At 37.5% G+C, this 18394-nt stretch overlaps 2 protein-coding genes across 2 annotated transcripts in view; one reads left to right on the top strand and one right to left on the bottom strand.

Moving 5' to 3' along the window:
• The window catches only part of MTREX (Mtr4 exosome RNA helicase), a 137796-nt gene extending 132116 nt beyond the window's left edge, over positions 1 to 5680 (bottom strand). Inside the window, exon 1 of the mRNA XM_036849062.1 lies at positions 5337 to 5680. Coding sequence (XP_036704957.1) covers positions 5337 to 5470 — 134 coding nt within the window. The 5' untranslated portion in view covers positions 5471 to 5680. The remainder of the gene's footprint in view (positions 1 to 5336) is intronic.
• DHX29 (DExH-box helicase 29) overlaps positions 5544 to 18394 on the top strand; it is a 47680-nt gene continuing 34829 nt past the window's right edge. The window contains exons 1-6 of the mRNA XM_036849061.1: positions 5544 to 6093; positions 13009 to 13082; positions 14292 to 14405; positions 15317 to 15446; positions 16190 to 16335; positions 17808 to 17933. Coding sequence (XP_036704956.1) covers positions 5913 to 6093; positions 13009 to 13082; positions 14292 to 14405; positions 15317 to 15446; positions 16190 to 16335; positions 17808 to 17933 — 771 coding nt within the window. The 5' untranslated portion in view covers positions 5544 to 5912. The remainder of the gene's footprint in view (positions 6094 to 13008; positions 13083 to 14291; positions 14406 to 15316; positions 15447 to 16189; positions 16336 to 17807; positions 17934 to 18394) is intronic.

The raw sequence follows: 18394 nt of genomic DNA, 5'->3' as shown, positions 1-18394 counted from the left end.
GAACAGGCACTTTACAAAAGAGGATATCCAAATGATCAATAAGCATACGAAAAGGAGCTCAAGAACCATTAATTACCAGGAAAATGGAAATTAAAGTAGACTATATTACATCAGTGGCTCCAAAATTACTGATCTCAGAAATGAGAGATTTTGATTTTGATTTTCCAGTCTAAAAGTTACTGAGGATTCCAAGGAATTTTGTTTATGTAGTCTTATCTACTGATATTTACCATATTAAATATTAAAACTAAAAAAAGTTAGTATTTTCCCAAAAAAATTTTAATGAGAAGAATGGCATTGTTTTATATTTTTGCAAGTCTCTTTAATGTCTGGCTTAATAGAAGGCAGCTGGACTCTCATCTATCTCTACATTCAACTTGTTGTGATACAGTTTTTGGCTGAAGTATGTGAAGAAAAATTCAGTCTCCTATAGTTGAAAAAGAGCAGGCTTTTCAGATAATTGGGAATATTCCTCTGATCCCACATCAAACCTCAATCATACTTCGAAAGGTACTGCCAGAGCTACAGTTAAGAATTTTACAAACAATGTTGAGCAAAAGCCAGAAACAAAAGAACATATTCTGTATGAATCCATTTACATTACATTTACAAACAGAAAAAAAACTAACACATGTGGTTATCAGGTTAGTCACTTTACTGGGGGACAAAGAGGGATTTCTGCAATATTCTATTTTTTTGTCCTGAACAGGGCTTACATTGGTGTGTTCACTATGAAAATTTGTCCCATGACTTTCGCACTTTTTTTTTTTTTTAATAAATTTATTTATTTATTTATTTATTTCTGGCTGTGTTGGGTCTTCGTTTCTGTGCGAGGGCTTTCTCTAGTTGTGGCGAGTGGGGGCCACTCTTCATCGCTGTGCGCGGGCCTCTCACTGTCGCGGCCTCTCTTGTTGCGGAGCACAGGCTCCAGACGCGCAGGCTCAGTAGTTGTGAAGCACGGGCCTAGCCGCTCCGCGGCATGTGGGATCTTCCCAGACCAGGGCTTGAACCCGTGTCCCCTGCATTGGCAGGCAGATTCTCAACCACTGCGCCACCAGGGAAGCCCCTCGCACTTTTTTTTAATATGTTTTATCTCAACAGAAAAATTTTTTTAAAAAAGACTCAACAAACAGTAGTATTGATCTATATGCTTGAATAACCTTTCCATAATGAAGTTTATTCCTTGATGCTTGGCAAAACCTGAAATATGTAATTCCTCTCACGCCCCATTTAGTGGAATAGGCATTCACAGTTGTCCCATATTACTTACATGAATCTCCTTTGGACAAGCGATCAATATCCTTGGCCCTCAGTAAAAGAAGACATATGAATGATAATTATGATCCCTCTAGTTCTAACATTTTATTATTCTGTCTGAATTAGTAAGCATCAACCAAAGCATTGTAATTAAACCTACTAGGAGTTGGTGACAACTATAAAACAAAGAAACATCATTCCTATACCTTTGAGAAGCTTAAAACCTAAATTCATTGTAGAATACTTTCCTTCAGAAGAGCTCCATTATTCTTTAATACTATATTCAACTCTCTATTCAACCGTATTCTTATCTAAACAATTGAATCTGAATCTAATCAAGTCTCGACATCAGCAGCTGTCCAAGATATATACATGCAAGTACCCATATAACTTTAAATTTCTAGTAACCATGTTAAAATAGTTTAAAAAAGAAACCAATTTTAACATATTTCACTTAACCCAAAATATACAAAATATTATTTCAGTACATAAAGATAAAAATGATGTATTTGACATTTTTTATAACAAGTCTTCAAGATACAGTGTATATCTTACATTCACAGAACATGTCAATTCTGATTAGCTACATTTAAGTGCTCAATAGCTACAGGTAGGTAGCAGCTATTACAGGAGTCCCCCCCTTATCTGTGTTTTCCCTTTCCAAGAGTTCAGTCACCCAAGGTCAACTGAGGTCCAAAAATATTAAATGGAAAATTCCAGAGGTAAATAATTCATAAGTTTTAAACTGGATGCCTTTTTGAGTAGCATGATGAAATCTTGCACATTCCTGCTCCATCCCGCCTGGGACATGAATCATCCCTTTGCCAACGGTATCCAGCCTATTAAGTCACTTAGTGGCTGTCTAAGTTTTCAGATCACTGTTGTACTATGGCAGTGCTTGTGTTTAAGTAACCATTATTTTACTTAATAATGGCCCCGAAGCACAAGAGTAGTGATGCTGGCAATGCCAAAGAGAAGCCGTCAAGTGCTTACTTTAAATGGAAAGGTGAAAGTTCTCAACTTATATATTGATATAATTATTTCATTTTATTTTTAGTAATTGTTAATCTCTTACTGTGCCTAATTTATAAATTATGCTTTCGTAGGTATGTATGTATAGGAAAAATCATACTACATATAGGGTTTGGTACTATCCAAGGTTTCGGGCAACCACTGGGGCTCTTGGAACCTATCCCCCTCAGATAAGGGTGGGGGACTACTATAGATTGCATAGTTCCGCTCTGGATATAAGGACAGTTTACAGTAAATACTTGAAGATAAAAAAGCTAGTAAAATGACAGCATAAGAAAGCAAATTCAGGATGTGGAAAACTATACAGGACAAATGAGCTGGTTTCTCCTCTCATCCACCCCTCCAAAAGAAATCAATAGCGTAAGGAAAAAGGGACTGTTGTAAAATGAAAGACTTCAGGGATATAACAACCAAAACAGTATAAGGGCTTTGTCTGGAACCTGATTCAAATAAACCAACTACAAAAAAATACCTTTGCGACAACTGGGGAATCTTACTGTGGACTGACTATTCAATGATATCAAGGAATTATTGTACATTTTGTTAGGTATAACAATGGCATGACAGTTATGTTGGAAAAAAAAGTCATAATCAACAAGAGATGCATACTGAAATATTTAGGGGGAAATAACATGATTAGTAGCATTTGATTTACAAAAAAAGGGTGTGGGAATAAATTGACCATGACTTGATAATACTGAAGCTGAGTTATGCGTACATGGAGTTTTTCATATTATTCTCTCTCTCCAGACAATTCTCATAAAGTTTTTTAAAAAAGCACCCACTTAGTCTAGAGTATTAAATATCAATACAAAAGACAAGATCCTCTAAAGTTCCAGGATTTGCCCTTCTGTGTTATACAAATCAGATGGAAATCATGCTATACATATTGACTAGATACAAATAATTATGACAGTATGATAGTTACAATAAGGCAAATTGGATTTTTCCCTAAAAATACCTAGACGTCTAGGTCTAGTTAGAAGTGTTGGTAGTAAACAAAGTTCCGTAAGTTAATCATGGTCTATATTTTCTTATGTATTTCCTTTCTCTAATGTTCACATATTTCCTAGTAAAATTAAAATATAAATTGTTTTTATATCCTACAAATGTTCACTTTGGAAGGTTGCAGAAACAGCTTACCCCTAATACACTGCAAAGTGAATTTTACCTGAATAATTTTGAAACAAAATATTTACCGCAGTAGGAAATTATACATGTATCATCTTCATAACATCATAGTTGCCCATTCAAACTACAGAAATTATTAATTATTCCTGTTTGGAAAAAAATAAAAAGAACCTGTCCTCCTTTCTCATTTTCCCTGAAAAGTTCTCCAAGACTACTACACCCTCTAACTCAATGAGAGAGGAAGACTATTTTTCTCCTTTGTTTCACTCTTATGTGACATTTCAAACTCCTGATTGTTCTAATATCCCTCTAATCTCTATGTTATATGTGGGAAAACTATACTTTCCCACAGGAATCTCCACTTCAAGCAGTACCAATTGAAATAGCATCCAAATATATACCTACAGTTCTGGTATTTCTCCAAACCCAGATTAAAATTGCCCAATGGACACTTCAATATGGATATACTATCACTTCACTTTGTCTCTAGCCAGATTAATTTCGAAATCAAAATCTCCTATAAATTTCCCTATTTTTCTTCTTCCTGATATCCAAGTTCAAAACGTCTCTTTTGACCTTTTCCATTGTCCTCCTTAAATAAGGCCTGTCAATTTTTTCCTTCACAACATTTTATCTTTCCTTTTCCTTCCTTCTGTGACCTCCTGAGTTGAGGTTTTTATAATCTCATAATTAGATAACTGAAATACTTTTTCATTTAGTTTTTACTATCAGTGTCTTTCCTCTTTCCATACATTGACTACTGATACCAAATTAATTTTTCTAAACTATCACTCTACCTATCCAGTCACCAAGTTAGGAAAAAAACACATGTTCACCTGGGTTTTTAAAATGAAATCAAAACTCATATGCTTGCTATTCAAGGCCCTTCATAATCTAAAACCAATTTATATTCTCAGGCTTATCTCTTGTAGTCCCTAAGCAAACACTCCGCCTAGCCCAATTTGTGCTACAAAACAAAACAAATCAAAAAACTTCTCAGCGTCAATAAGGAATCATCTCAACACAGAATAGCTTCTTGCATGTAAGGCTCTCTAGACATCACAAATAGCTCTCTTTCCTGAACTTTTATAGCACTTAACTGTATATACAGCTTATTGTATTTCAATCTCCTACTAACTCTTTAAAATATGTATCTGTACCACCTCCTTACCTCAAATAAAAGTTCCTTGAGAGCAAAATCATGTCTAATTTAACTCAAGCATCCATTGGGTATCCTCTCCCAAGGTCAAGAGTAAACTAATGAATCATCTTACTTTAAGTTTCAGGGACCAGTAATTTTTAAAATTTTTCTTAATAAAATCAAAGAAAGCCAGCATTTGAGAATCTATTATGTGCTAAACACTGTTAGGCGCTTACACATACTATCTCGTTTACTCCTCACAAAAACACTAGCGGTTGGCGCTATCACCTCATTATGGGCAAGAAAACTGAAGCTTGGAGACTGAATCTCTCTCCCTTCTCCTGCTATTTGCCCTTTCCCCTCCAAGTCAATCCAAGTCACATTTTCTAAGCTTCTTAACCCTTTACTCAACTGGTGATTCGTTTCCTGTATTGTGCCCAGTATTGTGCTGGAGCTGGGGGTACAGAAACTCAGAGACAGCTGACCTGCCCTCACGACCCCAGGGCGCAGGCAGGGGTTGTAGTCAGGCCTTACGCACGCGTCAGGGAAATTGCAGCGGCAGAAGTCCACGCTGCCTGCGGCCACCGGAGAACGCCAAGACCCAGCTTCCCCAAACCAACGTTCTTCCTCCCTCCTCAACATTCTTCTCAACCCCCTTCACTTCCCAACGCCACTAACGTACATGCTACTTCTCGTGGTCTTCAGAAGAGAGTGGGATTTTCTTCCCTCAGCACTGAGGAGAAAGAAAAAAAGACATCTCGGACATCTTCCTTACCCGGCCTTTTCCGCAGACCCTGGCGGCCCCTTCCATTTCCCCTTCTCCTTTTCCTTGTCTTTTTTGGCTCCGGGCGCAGTGGTCGAGTCGTCCTCAAACACACTGAAGAGCTCATCCCCGAAAGCGTCCGCCATCTTTCGGAGCTGCGAGACCGAATCTCCCTCCTACCCACGATGCTCCGCGACTGCACCGACAGTGACGCCAAGCGAAGCCTCAACAGGGCCCCGTGGGAGACAAAATTAGTCGAGTCACGCAGCCCCGGAGATTTTTTCCCTGCCTCCTTTTTCTCCTCCGACCTTTCCTTTCTTAACCACCGGCGGATAGGCAGCTCCTTGGCTAAAGAGGGAGCGAGGCGAGGGTTCCCGGCACGCAGCAGACGCCTAGGTGGGCGGAGAGGAGGCGGGACCTTGGTGAGTCGGGCCAATTGCGAAGCAGCGGTTGTAGCAGGGCCTAGAAGCCCGGATGGAGGACGGAAGGTGGCGGCTTGGGACTCAGGGAATGTGAAGAGCTTCTGGAGGCGGTGCGGGAGTGGTTCCGGGACCTGGACCGGGAGGAATCTTCTGCCGCAGCTGCAACATGGGCGGCAAGAACAAGAAACACAAGGCGCCGGGGGCCGCGGCGGTCCGGGCCGCTGTATCAGCTTCCAGAGCCAAATCCGCCGAGGCCGGAGCTGCCGGGGAGGCCCAAAACAAGAAGCCTGTGGTCAGGCCGCCCCCATCCGCCGCTACTAGCACCAGGGATCCCCGAGTCAAGCAAGGTACGAGCGGTCGGGCCCCGGCCTCCTCCTGAACCGCTACTGCCAGTCCCGAGGGAGAAGCCTTCGCACCTGGGCGGACCCTCGGTCTTAAAATTTCTATCTTTCACACCCGGAGCTGCTGGCTCCCCATCGGGTAGCCTTGTTTTAGATCAGTGTGAGCTGCTTGGGCCTCCAGAGTTCCGACGGTAGCGTCCCCCACCTAACCTCCACTTCCATCTCCTGAGAACAAAAGAAATTTGCATTAGCTCCCGTTTCAGTGGGGATCCGTCCTGAGCCGTCATCTAAACTAGCGAGGCGAATGCAGAGAGTAGTGTGTGGAATTATTAACGCCCTAGAGCCAGACCCATTTTCTACTTGCTTCTCAAACCATTTTCAGCCACGATGTAGCGTTTCCACGTGTTATGGAAAAAATCAGTACTTAAGAATTTCAGCACTTACACACCGAATATGGGTAACCTATTGCAAAAATTATCAGCGATCTTTACCGCAGCAATGCATTTTTGCTTACTGTGCAGTTTGGTTTGATAACTCAATCTGGAGATTGCCGGTTCTGGCTGCAGATCAGCAGGCCACTATTACAGCTGATTTGGACAGTTATACGGTGTTTTGTTCTGCTTAGCTTGTTTGCTTGTAGTTCTTACTGAAATGTAAGTCTAGCAAATGTTTGTTGAAAACCTACTGTGTATTTGGCATGAAGTTAGGGATGGGATGAGCAAAATAGACAAATCGTCTCTCCTGGAGCTTGCCAATCTAATGGCGCACACAGCCATGAAGTAGTCACACAAACGTTGCTTTATGATTGATAAGTGCCACAAAGAAAAGCTAAGGAAGAGAATTTAACAGCGTAATCTGATTTTTACTGGGGAAAAGGAGGAGTAATGGACAGTCTCTTTGAGAAAGTGACAGTATCGGGAGGATGAATAGGTGTTAACGCTGTACAGAATGGGGGAAATAGTATTCCTGGCTGAGGTAAGGAACACTGTTGTGCAAAGATCTTGAGTCAGGAAAGAGCATGGGCCTTTAAGATACTCAGAATGTAAGCACTGCCTAAGGAGGAAAAGAGATGAGACTGAAGAAGTAGGCAGGTAACAAACCTTCACTTAGAAAGTGAATAATAATTCTTTGCCCTACAATATATTGTAACCCTTTAACTACAAAGCTATTATGCCTGCAATTACAAGTACATAGAATTTCTCCTTAAGTATTCTGTGGCACTTTTACTCTGTGAATCAGCCTTTTTCTAACTCTCTGTCTTTTCTTGATATTCCTCTGAATTCTTTGAACTTTCTAATAGTCATTTGTTGTATTCTTTGGCTTCCCATTCTCCCAACCCCAAAATATGACCATTACCGAAGGTGTCAGTCTGTGACAGTATGATTCTCTCTCTACAGCCCTTTCAGGGGAGTTCATCTACTTCCATTACTTCTGTCTTTTCTTTTGTAGATGACTCCTCAGTCAACATGTCCAATCCTGGCCTATTCCAAGCTCAAGTCAGCCATTTCTACATTTACTTGGACTTTTGGCCCTGTTTTGCAAGCACATCAAATTTAATAACATGGCTAATACTGAACTATACTTCTCTCCCCCAAACTAGCTTCTCCTGTGACTTCTTTGTTTCTATTTTTCCATATTCCTGTATCCAATGTCAATATTTATTTTTTATGTCTTCCTTTCTTCTTCACATCCGATCTGTTGTCAAGCTCCGTGCAGTCTTTGCTTATTTCTCTTCCATGTATGCCCTTTTCACTTTTGATTTATACTGTTCACACCTCAGTTTAGGCACTCATGAATTTCTGGAGTACCAACACAGCCTTCTAATGGGTTTCCCTAGCTGTACTCTTTTTTCCTCCTCCAGTCTGTCCTGCATAAAGCATCAGATTGATCTTTCTGAACCACTGCTTTGATCACGTCACTTACCAGTTTTTTCTACAGCGTCTTCACTGACTTTGTGATAAAATACAAACCGTTCAGCTCGTCTAAGACCCCCTTTCTAGCCTTTTTACTAGTTCCTATATTCAGCTCTAGCAAATCTGGTGTATTTTCACTGCTCCAAATGCAGCTGTTGGCTTTCTGCCTCCTCATGTTTATTCTTGCCGTTTTCTCTCATTGGAATGCTATCTATCCCTAAAGCTATCTACGAGAATCCTGTAATACCCACCGCAGATATAAACTACTTTTTGAATTCTTCTGTCTTCACAGCTCATGTATATCATTGTTGTCTGAATCATTCTTTTTGATGTTTAGATCTTGCCTATGTGAGCAATTATACATTTTATCTATCCTATAAAATTGTAGGAGGTAGGAACAGTTTTATGGTTATGTATTAACATCCCTCAGTATCTAGTCAAATGCTCTGAATATAGTCATCCAAAAAATTTCTTGGGTAAGTGACAAGGAAAATTTCAGAGGAATTACTAAGACCAAGAAATCAAAAAGAGAGAAAATGAGAGGTTATCTACCAAATTTGTAGAGAATATTTTATAACCATAAATCAATATACATAGCAGTATAAATAAAATGTTGCAGCAAGATTGCCACATGATTTTGTTTGTTTTCTTTTTTTCTGTCTGGATATTTTTATATTACATATAATAGGCCTACTTGGAAGAAAAAAGTGGAAAAGTACACAGAAAAAATTATCTCTGAACTCTTTGTTGTTCCTAATGTAAATGTAATTGCTTTACTCTGCTTCCATCTCTCTCTCTGGCTTTTCAAACAATTTGAAGGATTGTACATAGCATACTTTCTCAAAATTGGACTCTCATCTAGAGGTAGAAAATGACTGGTGCCACGAAATGGTTCTTGGTACAATCCTGGGTATTCTTCCACTTCTATTTTTTCATTTCTTTTGTTTATCAAATAATGTTTGAAGAGCTATTATGTGCCAGGCAAGATTTTAGGCACTGGGGATACAAGAACAAAACAGACTGAGATCACTGCTTTCAAGGGGCTTACATTATTGGGGGCTGGTGGAGGGTGCTTACAACCATAAGGCTTGTGTTTGTGAAAATTCTTAAACCTAGTTGATACGCTGTACTTCCCCTTCATAGCCTATTTGGGTAATTAGTTGCTTAATTACTCCACCAGAATATGAGCTCCGTGAGGACAAGATTGGGTCTTATTTATTCCTGACTGGATCTCTTGGCTGGTTTGGTTCCCCTTGCAGATGTGTACTGTTGGGCAGAAGGGAGCCACAGTGCCTCAGTGCACCTATCACCAGCACCAGCACCTCGAAGTGAATGTTTCAGTGATAGTGGGTCATCATAATCACTGTAGGATGTAAAATGCAATACCGTATAAAAGGAATATATTCTATAAGAAAGAGTATTGGGCAACAAGAAATTGATTCTGGCTGATGCTTCTTTTTTCTTGCTAAGTCATCTTGAGGAAATCACTTAGTTTTTCTGTGCTTCAACTTTAATGTAATAAATATTTTTGAGAGCCAGTTACGTATGTTCCTTTGTTCCATGAACAGTCATTATAAATTTGAAACCCTTAGTGCTTTTGCCTTAGGGATACATTCTGCACACTAACTTCCTTATTTCCAGTCAGATTTCCAATAACTCCCTTCATCTGAAACAAAACCAAAACTTGTGGAGAAGGGTCTCTAAGCAGCAAGAAAGGTAGCTGTCATAAATCTTATGCACATTACTTGGCAGAAGAATGGGGACCATTTTTATTCCATGGCCTATTGACTTAGAATTGTTATTTGAAAATAGGGTTACTCATTTACAAGTTTCAGTATCTATTTTCTTCTGGTGCCATCACTTTTTCCTAGGTAACAGATTAGAATTTGGGGGTGGGGAGTTATTAGGTTGACATTCTGAAAGGTGGCAGCTGACAGGAGAGAAGACCAAAGAATCACTAAATAGAAAATTAGAGCAGTCTCAGGGAATTGGGTAGCCTCTGCAAGCCTCTGAGCAAAGTCATAGATACTCATAATAAGTAATGCATCACGAAAAGCTTTGAATTTTGCTTATTGTATGTATTATGGCAGGAAGTGTAAATACAGTTTAGAAGGATTTCTATCATTGTTTTAAAATGCATTTCAGATTTTGGAGTTTTCATTCATGCTGACTAAAAATCTTACATGAACATGTTTTAGGAAGAATTTGAAAATGAAAGGGCCTTACTGGTTTACTTGATTTAATTGGTAATATCCCTGGCAAGATCTCATTATTGCTTCAGTTCCTCAGAGTATTGAATAAAATGAAAACATACCGTTTTTAGAGACCCTGATTGACACCCAGCGAATGCATAGCAGTATGGGTGTTCATTCCCCTCCTGATAGTCTGGGGACTTAGATCTTTTATTTGCCCTCTGGAAGTTTGCAGTATAAGCTGACCTCAAGGAAGTGATATGGTTGGACGTTTTAGGTGGAATGGTTGGAGGAGAAAAATGAGAGCTGACTGCAATCTTTAATTCACTAATTTAAAAAACAAAACCAATCGGGAATTCCCTGGTGGTCCAGTGGTTAGGACTCGGAGGTTTCACTGCTGGGGCTCAGGTTCAACTCCTGGTTGGGGAACCAAGATATCGTAATCTGTGTGGCGTGGCCAAAACAAAAACCAAAACCAAAAAACACTTATTAACGGAATTTACAATCTTACTTCTGTCAGTAACACAGGAACCTGAACTGTTTCTCAGTATTGTCTTGGTAATGAAACATTCATCCATCTGTACCTTTTCAAAATGGGTTATAACTGGGGCCCCTCCATGGGTGTAGGGACCTCTAAAACTGATTAGTGTGCTAAATTTGTGAATGAATTTACTACAACTGATAAGACCCCCCCAGAAATGGTTAAAGACTACTGATATATACTCTCCTTTATAACCATTGACATGAGTTTATGAGCAAGGTTACCAGGATTAAGGTAAAGTCTGAGACTAAAAGATGAGGAAAACCATACTATACCAGAATTGTTATTATCTTTTAACGTATTCTAGGTAGCTTTGGGTACCTTCTTAACGATAGCACAGAAGTAATTCAGGGACCCACCAATGTTCCTAGTTCAGACTGCTCAAATGTAAATAGTTATTTTCAAAAACTTTGGTTTTCCTTTTTAAATGCCTCATTATATTAACTAGCATCTTAAAATGAACAACCCAATGTAAGTCAACAGAGACTAAAATCCTGGACTTTATAATAAGCAACTCTTCAATGTTTAGGTTTCTCAAAGTGAAAAAAATCCTATTTTAAGGTTTATAAAAGCAGAGTAACAAGGTTTTGTACGATTCTAGGATTATTTTTATATAGCAGTGGTTCTCAAAGTGTGCTTAGGGGATCCTGGGGAATTTTTGAGACCTTTCTAGCAGAGGCTTAATGAGATCAAACTATAGTCATAGTAATTCTAAAATGTTATTTGCCATTTTCATGCTCATTTTCTCTCTAGTGTACAGTGACTACATGATGTGTGACATTACAGAAGACTGAATGCAGAAGCCAGATATTAAGAGATTTGCAAAAGTAGAAAACAATTTTTTTGGTTTGGAAAATATAGTTATTTTTCATAAAAGTACTATATTAACATGTAGTAGGTTTATTTCTAATGAATTAATAAATATTTTTTAAAATTTCCCTTTTGGGATTTCCCTGGTGGTCCAGTGATAAAGAATCCACCTTGCAATGCAGGGGACGTGTGTTCAATCCCTGGTCATGGAACCAAGATCCCACATGCCGTGGGGCAGTTAAGCCTGCGTGCCACAACTACTGAGCTCGCATGCCTCAACTGGAGCCCACGCGCCTCATCTAGAGAAGAGAAAATCCGCACGCCACAACTAGAGAGAAGCCTGTGCACCGCAACGAAGAGCCCGTGTGCCTCAACGAAGGTCCCACGTGCGGCAACTAAGACCCGATGCAGCCAAAAATAAATAAAAATAAATAATAAATAAGTCTTTAAAAATAAATAAATAAAATTTCCCTTTTAATTTATAGTATGATAAATATCAATATTATAACCTACATAAACAAAACGTATTTGGGATCTTCAATAATTTTTAAGAGAGTAAGGAGATCATGAGACCAAAGTTTGAAAATAAAATGTATTCCTTCCCGGTTATTCATTGTTAGAAAACTGTTAATATATAGCATTTCTATTGACTGGAACAGACTTGGCAACTGTAGTGGGTTGAGTAGTGTCCCCCAAAATTTCATGGCCACGTGGAACCTCAGAATGTGATCTTATTTGGAAAAAAGATCTTTGCAGGTGTAATTAGTTAAGGATCTTGAGATGAAATCATCGTGGATTTAAGGAGAGCCCTAAATCCAATGACTAGCGTCCAGAGAAAGGAGACGGAGATTTGCACACAGAGAGACAGAGGGAATAAGGCCATGTGAAGACCCATTTTAACGAGGCAGACAAGCCAAGCAGTGCCTGGGGTCACCAGAAGCGGCAAGAAAAGAGTCTTATCTAGAGACTTCAGAGGGAGTATGGTCCTACTGACACCTTGATTTTGGACTTCTAGCCTTCAGAATTGAGAGAGAGTTTTTCTGTATATTCAGCCACCAAGTTTGTACAGCAGCCTTGGAAACTAATATAGCAACCTTATACTCAGTAGGAGAGAATGATAGGAACTCCCACCTCCTTTTTGCCTTAGGAGGAGTGCTTTCTCTTCAAAATTACCCATCTTCTCTGCCAGGAATCAAATATCCTCTGAGAGGTCTTACTTCAGCTAAGTGCCAAGCATTTGCACTCTATGAGAAACTAGTTAACCTAGAGAGTGCTAAGCGGTAGAATGTTTTTGCAAATTTAGCAGAAGTATCGCTGACTTCCAGATTGAGTTATTTGGTAAAGTGGAAAAGAAAGAGCTGAAATCAAATATTTAATGTTTAGCGATCTTTAGAGGAAAATTAAAATAGTGTAATGGATATTAATCATTAAATTACCTTGGCTCTTTATTGTCTGTTATATACAGGTCCGAAAATTTATAGTTTTAATTCTGCAAATGATTCTGGTGGTCCTGCAAATCTGGATAAATCTATTTTGAAAGTGAGTATCAAGGTTTTGAGTCATTTCAAGAAATGTTACCTTAAAAAAAAAAGATAAACTCTTAAATGTAAGCAAATGATGGGGTGTTTAAAATTTTTGTAAGTAGTACAATAATTCCTCATCTATATTAAATAAAAGTAAATCATACACATCTGTTGAGAGCCTGTAAGAAATTAAGGAAGAGCTGGATAAGGTCCAAACTTCTAAGTATATCATACACACCCTTTCAGGTCTGACTTAGTATTCTTTTCCAGCCTCCTCTCCATTACTCTTCTCCACTTAAAATTTTAGTTCATATCTCATTGTTCCCCCAAATCCCATATGATTTTTAACGATTCCAGGCTTTTGTCCATGGGCTCTCAGCCTAGAATGCTCTATTTCCCTTTCTCCATTTGTAACCTCTGTGAAGTCCATCATAACTCACCAGGTTATTTTCCTGGTGGTTCCATCAGCACTTCTTCCATCTTTTTAAATAATGACATGCTGGGTTACAGTTTATCTTTTTATATATGTTTCCTGTGCTAGACTGAATTCCTGAAGTATGTTTTTGTGCATTGCTCGTAGTGAGCATTCAGTAAAGATGTGATCAAAAGAAGGTATTTTTGAAGGTAGTTGGCTGTATAATCTTAGGTTAAACATATGGAAACAGCAGAAGGTAAAATGGCCAATAGGAAAAAATAGAAAACAAACTCTGGATGCCAAAATAATTTGTGTAACCTAATTATTACAATTTATATAAGTTTTTACTTCTACTTGATTTGCCCTCTTTTTAGTGTAGCATCCATTCTTTCAGGCAATGTGCTTGGGCTGGTTTACATTAAGGCAAATTTCTGGGTTCCATCCCCAACGATTCTGATTCAGTATGTTTAGGATAGGGCTTAGGAATCTGTCTTTGTGGTGGCAATCTAAGGGTGGTCCAAGGACAGAGTCTTGAGACATACGGCTTCAAGAGGCTTTATAAAAGGATTTTTGCCTTGCCACATGTTGTTGCTTTTTCCGTATCCCATTTTTTCTTAAATATATGGTAGGAATGTGGTCCAGTGAATGGGATTCCAATATATGATAATCACTGTATCTGATTTCAGCTGAAATTCTGGGCTTGGTTGGAAGGGATATAGAAAACTGTGTGATTTGTTTCTAATTATTTAATTATTAAATGTTATTTAATAATTCATCTTCTAATTGATATGACCTTTTTGGTCTCAACAGGTGGTAATTAATAACAAACTAGAGCAAAAAATTATTGGAGTGATAAATGAGCATAAAAAGCAAAATAATGACAAGGGAGTGATTTCTGGAAGACTTACTGCCAAAAAATTACAGGTATTTTGCAAACTTTTTTTTAAGTTACTTACTTTTAGTGGAGCAATTTTAAGACAGCTCCACATGTGAGATAAAATGACTTTTCAACTTCCATTGAAATTTCATGTAGATTAGTTCCATCTGCAAGAATAAGGAAGGAGCTGTGCCAAAAACAAGTACATGCATTAAAATAGTGATATGAAAACTAAATTACATTCCCAAAATTATGTTGGACTTGTGGTGGGTACTTTGCTTACATTTTCTCTGACACACAATCCTGGAAGGTATTTTGCCCCATTTTTCAAATGAAGGAAATGAGGCTTGGAAAGATTACATAATTTATAGCCTGAGGTTTTTAATTACTAAGTAGCAAAGTAAGCAGAGTCTGGATTTGAACCCAGTCCTGCCCAGCTGTAAAGATCATGCTTTAGAAAGTACAATAAAAAGCTTTATGTATGAACATGTTCATTGAAGCACTGCTGATAATAATAAAACATCTTAAGTGGTCACCAATAGGAAAATAGATTATGATATGTCTACCGAGTGGAATATTCTGTAACTATTAAAACTGATGAACAGTTTCTAATAATTTGGGAAGATGCTTATGTTATAACGTTAAGTAAAGTTTGTTTTTACAAAATCGTAGACAAATGACTGAAAGGAAGGAAGCATACTACATTGCAAACAGTATCTTTAGATAGTGAGAATATGAGCAGTTTCTCCTGGTCCTTTTTTATTTATCTATAGTTCTCAGATTCTCAATACAGTGAGCACATTTAACTCTTCTAACTGGAAAAAAGAAAAGAAAAAAAGATATTTTTGAAGTTATAATTTGTGTCAGAGTTTCTAGTTTAAAATGAATGGGAGAATAGACTTAGTAATGAAAAAAGAGAAAATTGACAGAATGACTTTTTTACATTTCCCTTTCATAGGATTTATACATGGCTTTACAAGCATTTTCATTTAAGACTAAGGACATTGAAGATGCCATGACCAACACACTCTTACACGGAGGTGATCTTCATTCTGCCTTGGATTGGCTCTGTTTAAACCTTTCAGATGGTAAGCAGTTTGTCATAAATGTCTTTCAGTTTATAAAACCTTTTGAAATAATTTCAATGTTTATGATATTTGTATCAAGCTTTTGACTTGTACTTAAAATTTTTTTCACTGTTATAATTATTTATTTTTAGAATGTTCTTACACTTTTCTAGTCTTTTTAGTATATTCTTCTTAAAGGTTGTAGTCTGTGCAAGAAGAAATTATTTTTTTGTGTGCTGCTTTCAGTTTTTGATAGCCATTTTACAATGCACATAATACAGCAGATTCTCAAAGTTTGCCTGTCTGTAACCTGTCAGGCTGTGTATCCTCGTTTTGGTTTAGAAATTAGGGCTGTCTGGCTTTGGATAAATAATATTTAATTAAGCAGAGGGTCAAGGTTGTAATCTTTGGCAAGAACCTGGAATGCATATTGCTTCTATGACTGATTAAGGATACTGTCACATGTTGTGACAGGCAACCAAAGAGAGGGGAGGGTTAAGATTTTCTTATGGAAATTTAGGAGTCTAGCATATTGGGGGTGAAATAAATGGTCAAATAGAGGTGGGGTGGTTATCATCTAGAGAGTGTTCCCACTGGTTTGATAATAAAACGAGGTTCATCATAGGATTTCTATTCCTAGGAGATGAGCAGTAGAATAAAATTAGGTGCTCTTTGTCTAGACAGGGTTTATGTGAGTGTTTAATAAATATTTGTGTGTTTTATGTATCATGTACATGTTTATTTTCATCCCAATTTCTCTTAAGATGCACTTCCTGAAGGATTCAGTCAGGAATTTGAAGAGCAACAACCTCTAAGTAGGCCAAAATTCCAGTCTCCTCAAATACAAGCCACTATTTCACCTCCACTGCAATCTAAAATCAAAAAACAGGAAGAAGATCCTAAGATAAAGGTAATTTAAGAATTAAACATTTAAAGTTGTATAAAATCAGAATGAAGCACATGTAATAGTTCATAAGGGTATAAATATTAGGTTACAGTAATGTTTTTACTTATTGAAAATGTCTAATGGGTTTGCCAAACTCTTCTATCACTGTCAGTTTCAGTTATCTATTGCTACATAACAAGCCACCGGAAAATGTAGTGACTTAAACCAAGAATTTCTTCTGATTTTGCAGTCTGGACTGGGCTCAGCTAGGCAGTTCTTCTGCTCCATGAGGTGTCTCCTCAGACTGGAACATCCAAAAAGGTTTCTTTACTCACATGACTAGGTGCCTCAGCTGGGACCTAGCAAGGCATCTCTCTCTCCACATGACTAGCTTAGGTTTCCTCTTATATGATGATATTAGGGTGGTCAGACTTCTTACTTGACATATGGCTTCCAAGAGCAAGTATCTCGAGATAGTAAGCACCAGTGTACAAATTTTTGTCAAGCCTCTGCTTGTATCACTCTTGCTAATGTCCCATTGGTTGAAGCAAGTCATGTGGCCAATTCAAAATCTGTATGGAAGGGGATTACAGAAAGGCATTAATACTGGAAGGTGTACTTCATTACACTTCATTATGCATTACACATAACTACTCTGCATATCATAAAACATCTATGAACATGGGTGAACCTAGAGAACATTATGCTAAATAAGCCAATCACAGAAAGACAAATACTACATTATGTCACTTATATGAGGTACCTAATGTAGTCATATTCATAGAAACAGAGAATAGAATGGTAGTTACCAGGGGCTAAAGGGAGGAGGGGCAAATGGGGAAATGTTGCTTAATGGTTATAAAATTTCAGTTATGCAAGATAGGTAAGTTCTATACAGCTGCTATGCAACATAGTGCCTATAGTTAACAGTACAGTACTGCACACACACACACAAAAGAACACACAAAAATTTTTGGAGGTGATGGATATGTTTAGTACCTTGATCGTGGTGATGATATCATGGGTGTATGCATATGTCCAAACTCATCAAAATGATGAGTCTATATATATATATATATATATATATGTATATATACAGTAAATAATTAACATTTTAATAATATGTACATTAAATATGTGCAATTTTTAATTTATCAGTTATACCTCAATAAAGCCTAAAAATAAACAGAGCAAAAATCTGTGGAAACATCATCCCCACAAAACCACTGTTTTTAAGGACAACACTAGTTTTTAACAGTTCTTTCATTTTTTTGCCTCTTTATGTAAATGTATTCTTCGGATCATGGAAGTTTAGACTTAATTAATGTTGAGTTCCATTCATTTGTCCTTCACTGAACAGTAAAGAATGTGATTTTTGAGGCTTATGTGTCTACTGTTTCTGAGTGTAAAGAAATTATAAAAGCAGTGACACTTGATGATAGTTTTGACACCTTTTTCTAATTTTGATTTTTCAGATATTTGTTTTTTCTTTCTAGCCAAAAAAGGAAGAAAAAAATTTGGAAGTAAATATGAAAGAATGGATTTTGCGATACGCTGAACAACAAAACGAAGAAGAAAAGAGTGAGACTTCTAAAAGTTTAGAAGAGGAAAAATTTGACCCTGTGAGTAGAAATTTATATTGGGCTTCTAGCTGGATATACCTGGCAAAATATTTAACTTTTATAAGACTTAGTTTCCTCATTTGTAAATTGAGGAAATAGTTACCTCTAGGGGTTTATGTGAGGATTAAATAAAATAACACTTAGGCAAAAACATGACACAAAATAACTGCTCAATATATGTTAATTACATTCCTCCCATGTTTAAAGAGATAATCACCAAGTATTTTTAAATGATTGTTCTGTGTAAGGAGTATGCTAAATTATTTGGATAATTTTAAAAAGCACCTTCCTTTATAGAGGAAACCCATTGCCTGGACAGAGAAAACTTACATATCATAAGGTAAACTAAAAATATTAGGTTAAGTGAAAAAAGCAAGTTGTAGGAAGAAAATAACACAATACATATATCTGATAAAAGACTTCTGTCTAGAATTTATAAAGAAGTTTTAAAAGGACAACAG

Source organism: Balaenoptera musculus, chromosome 3, assembly GCF_009873245.2.
Source record: "Balaenoptera musculus isolate JJ_BM4_2016_0621 chromosome 3, mBalMus1.pri.v3, whole genome shotgun sequence".
In the NCBI taxonomy this organism is placed as follows: domain Eukaryota; kingdom Metazoa; phylum Chordata; class Mammalia; order Artiodactyla; family Balaenopteridae; genus Balaenoptera; species Balaenoptera musculus.
Note: the sequence above shows the minus strand (reverse complement) of the source record. Positions and strands in the feature narration are given on the sequence as shown.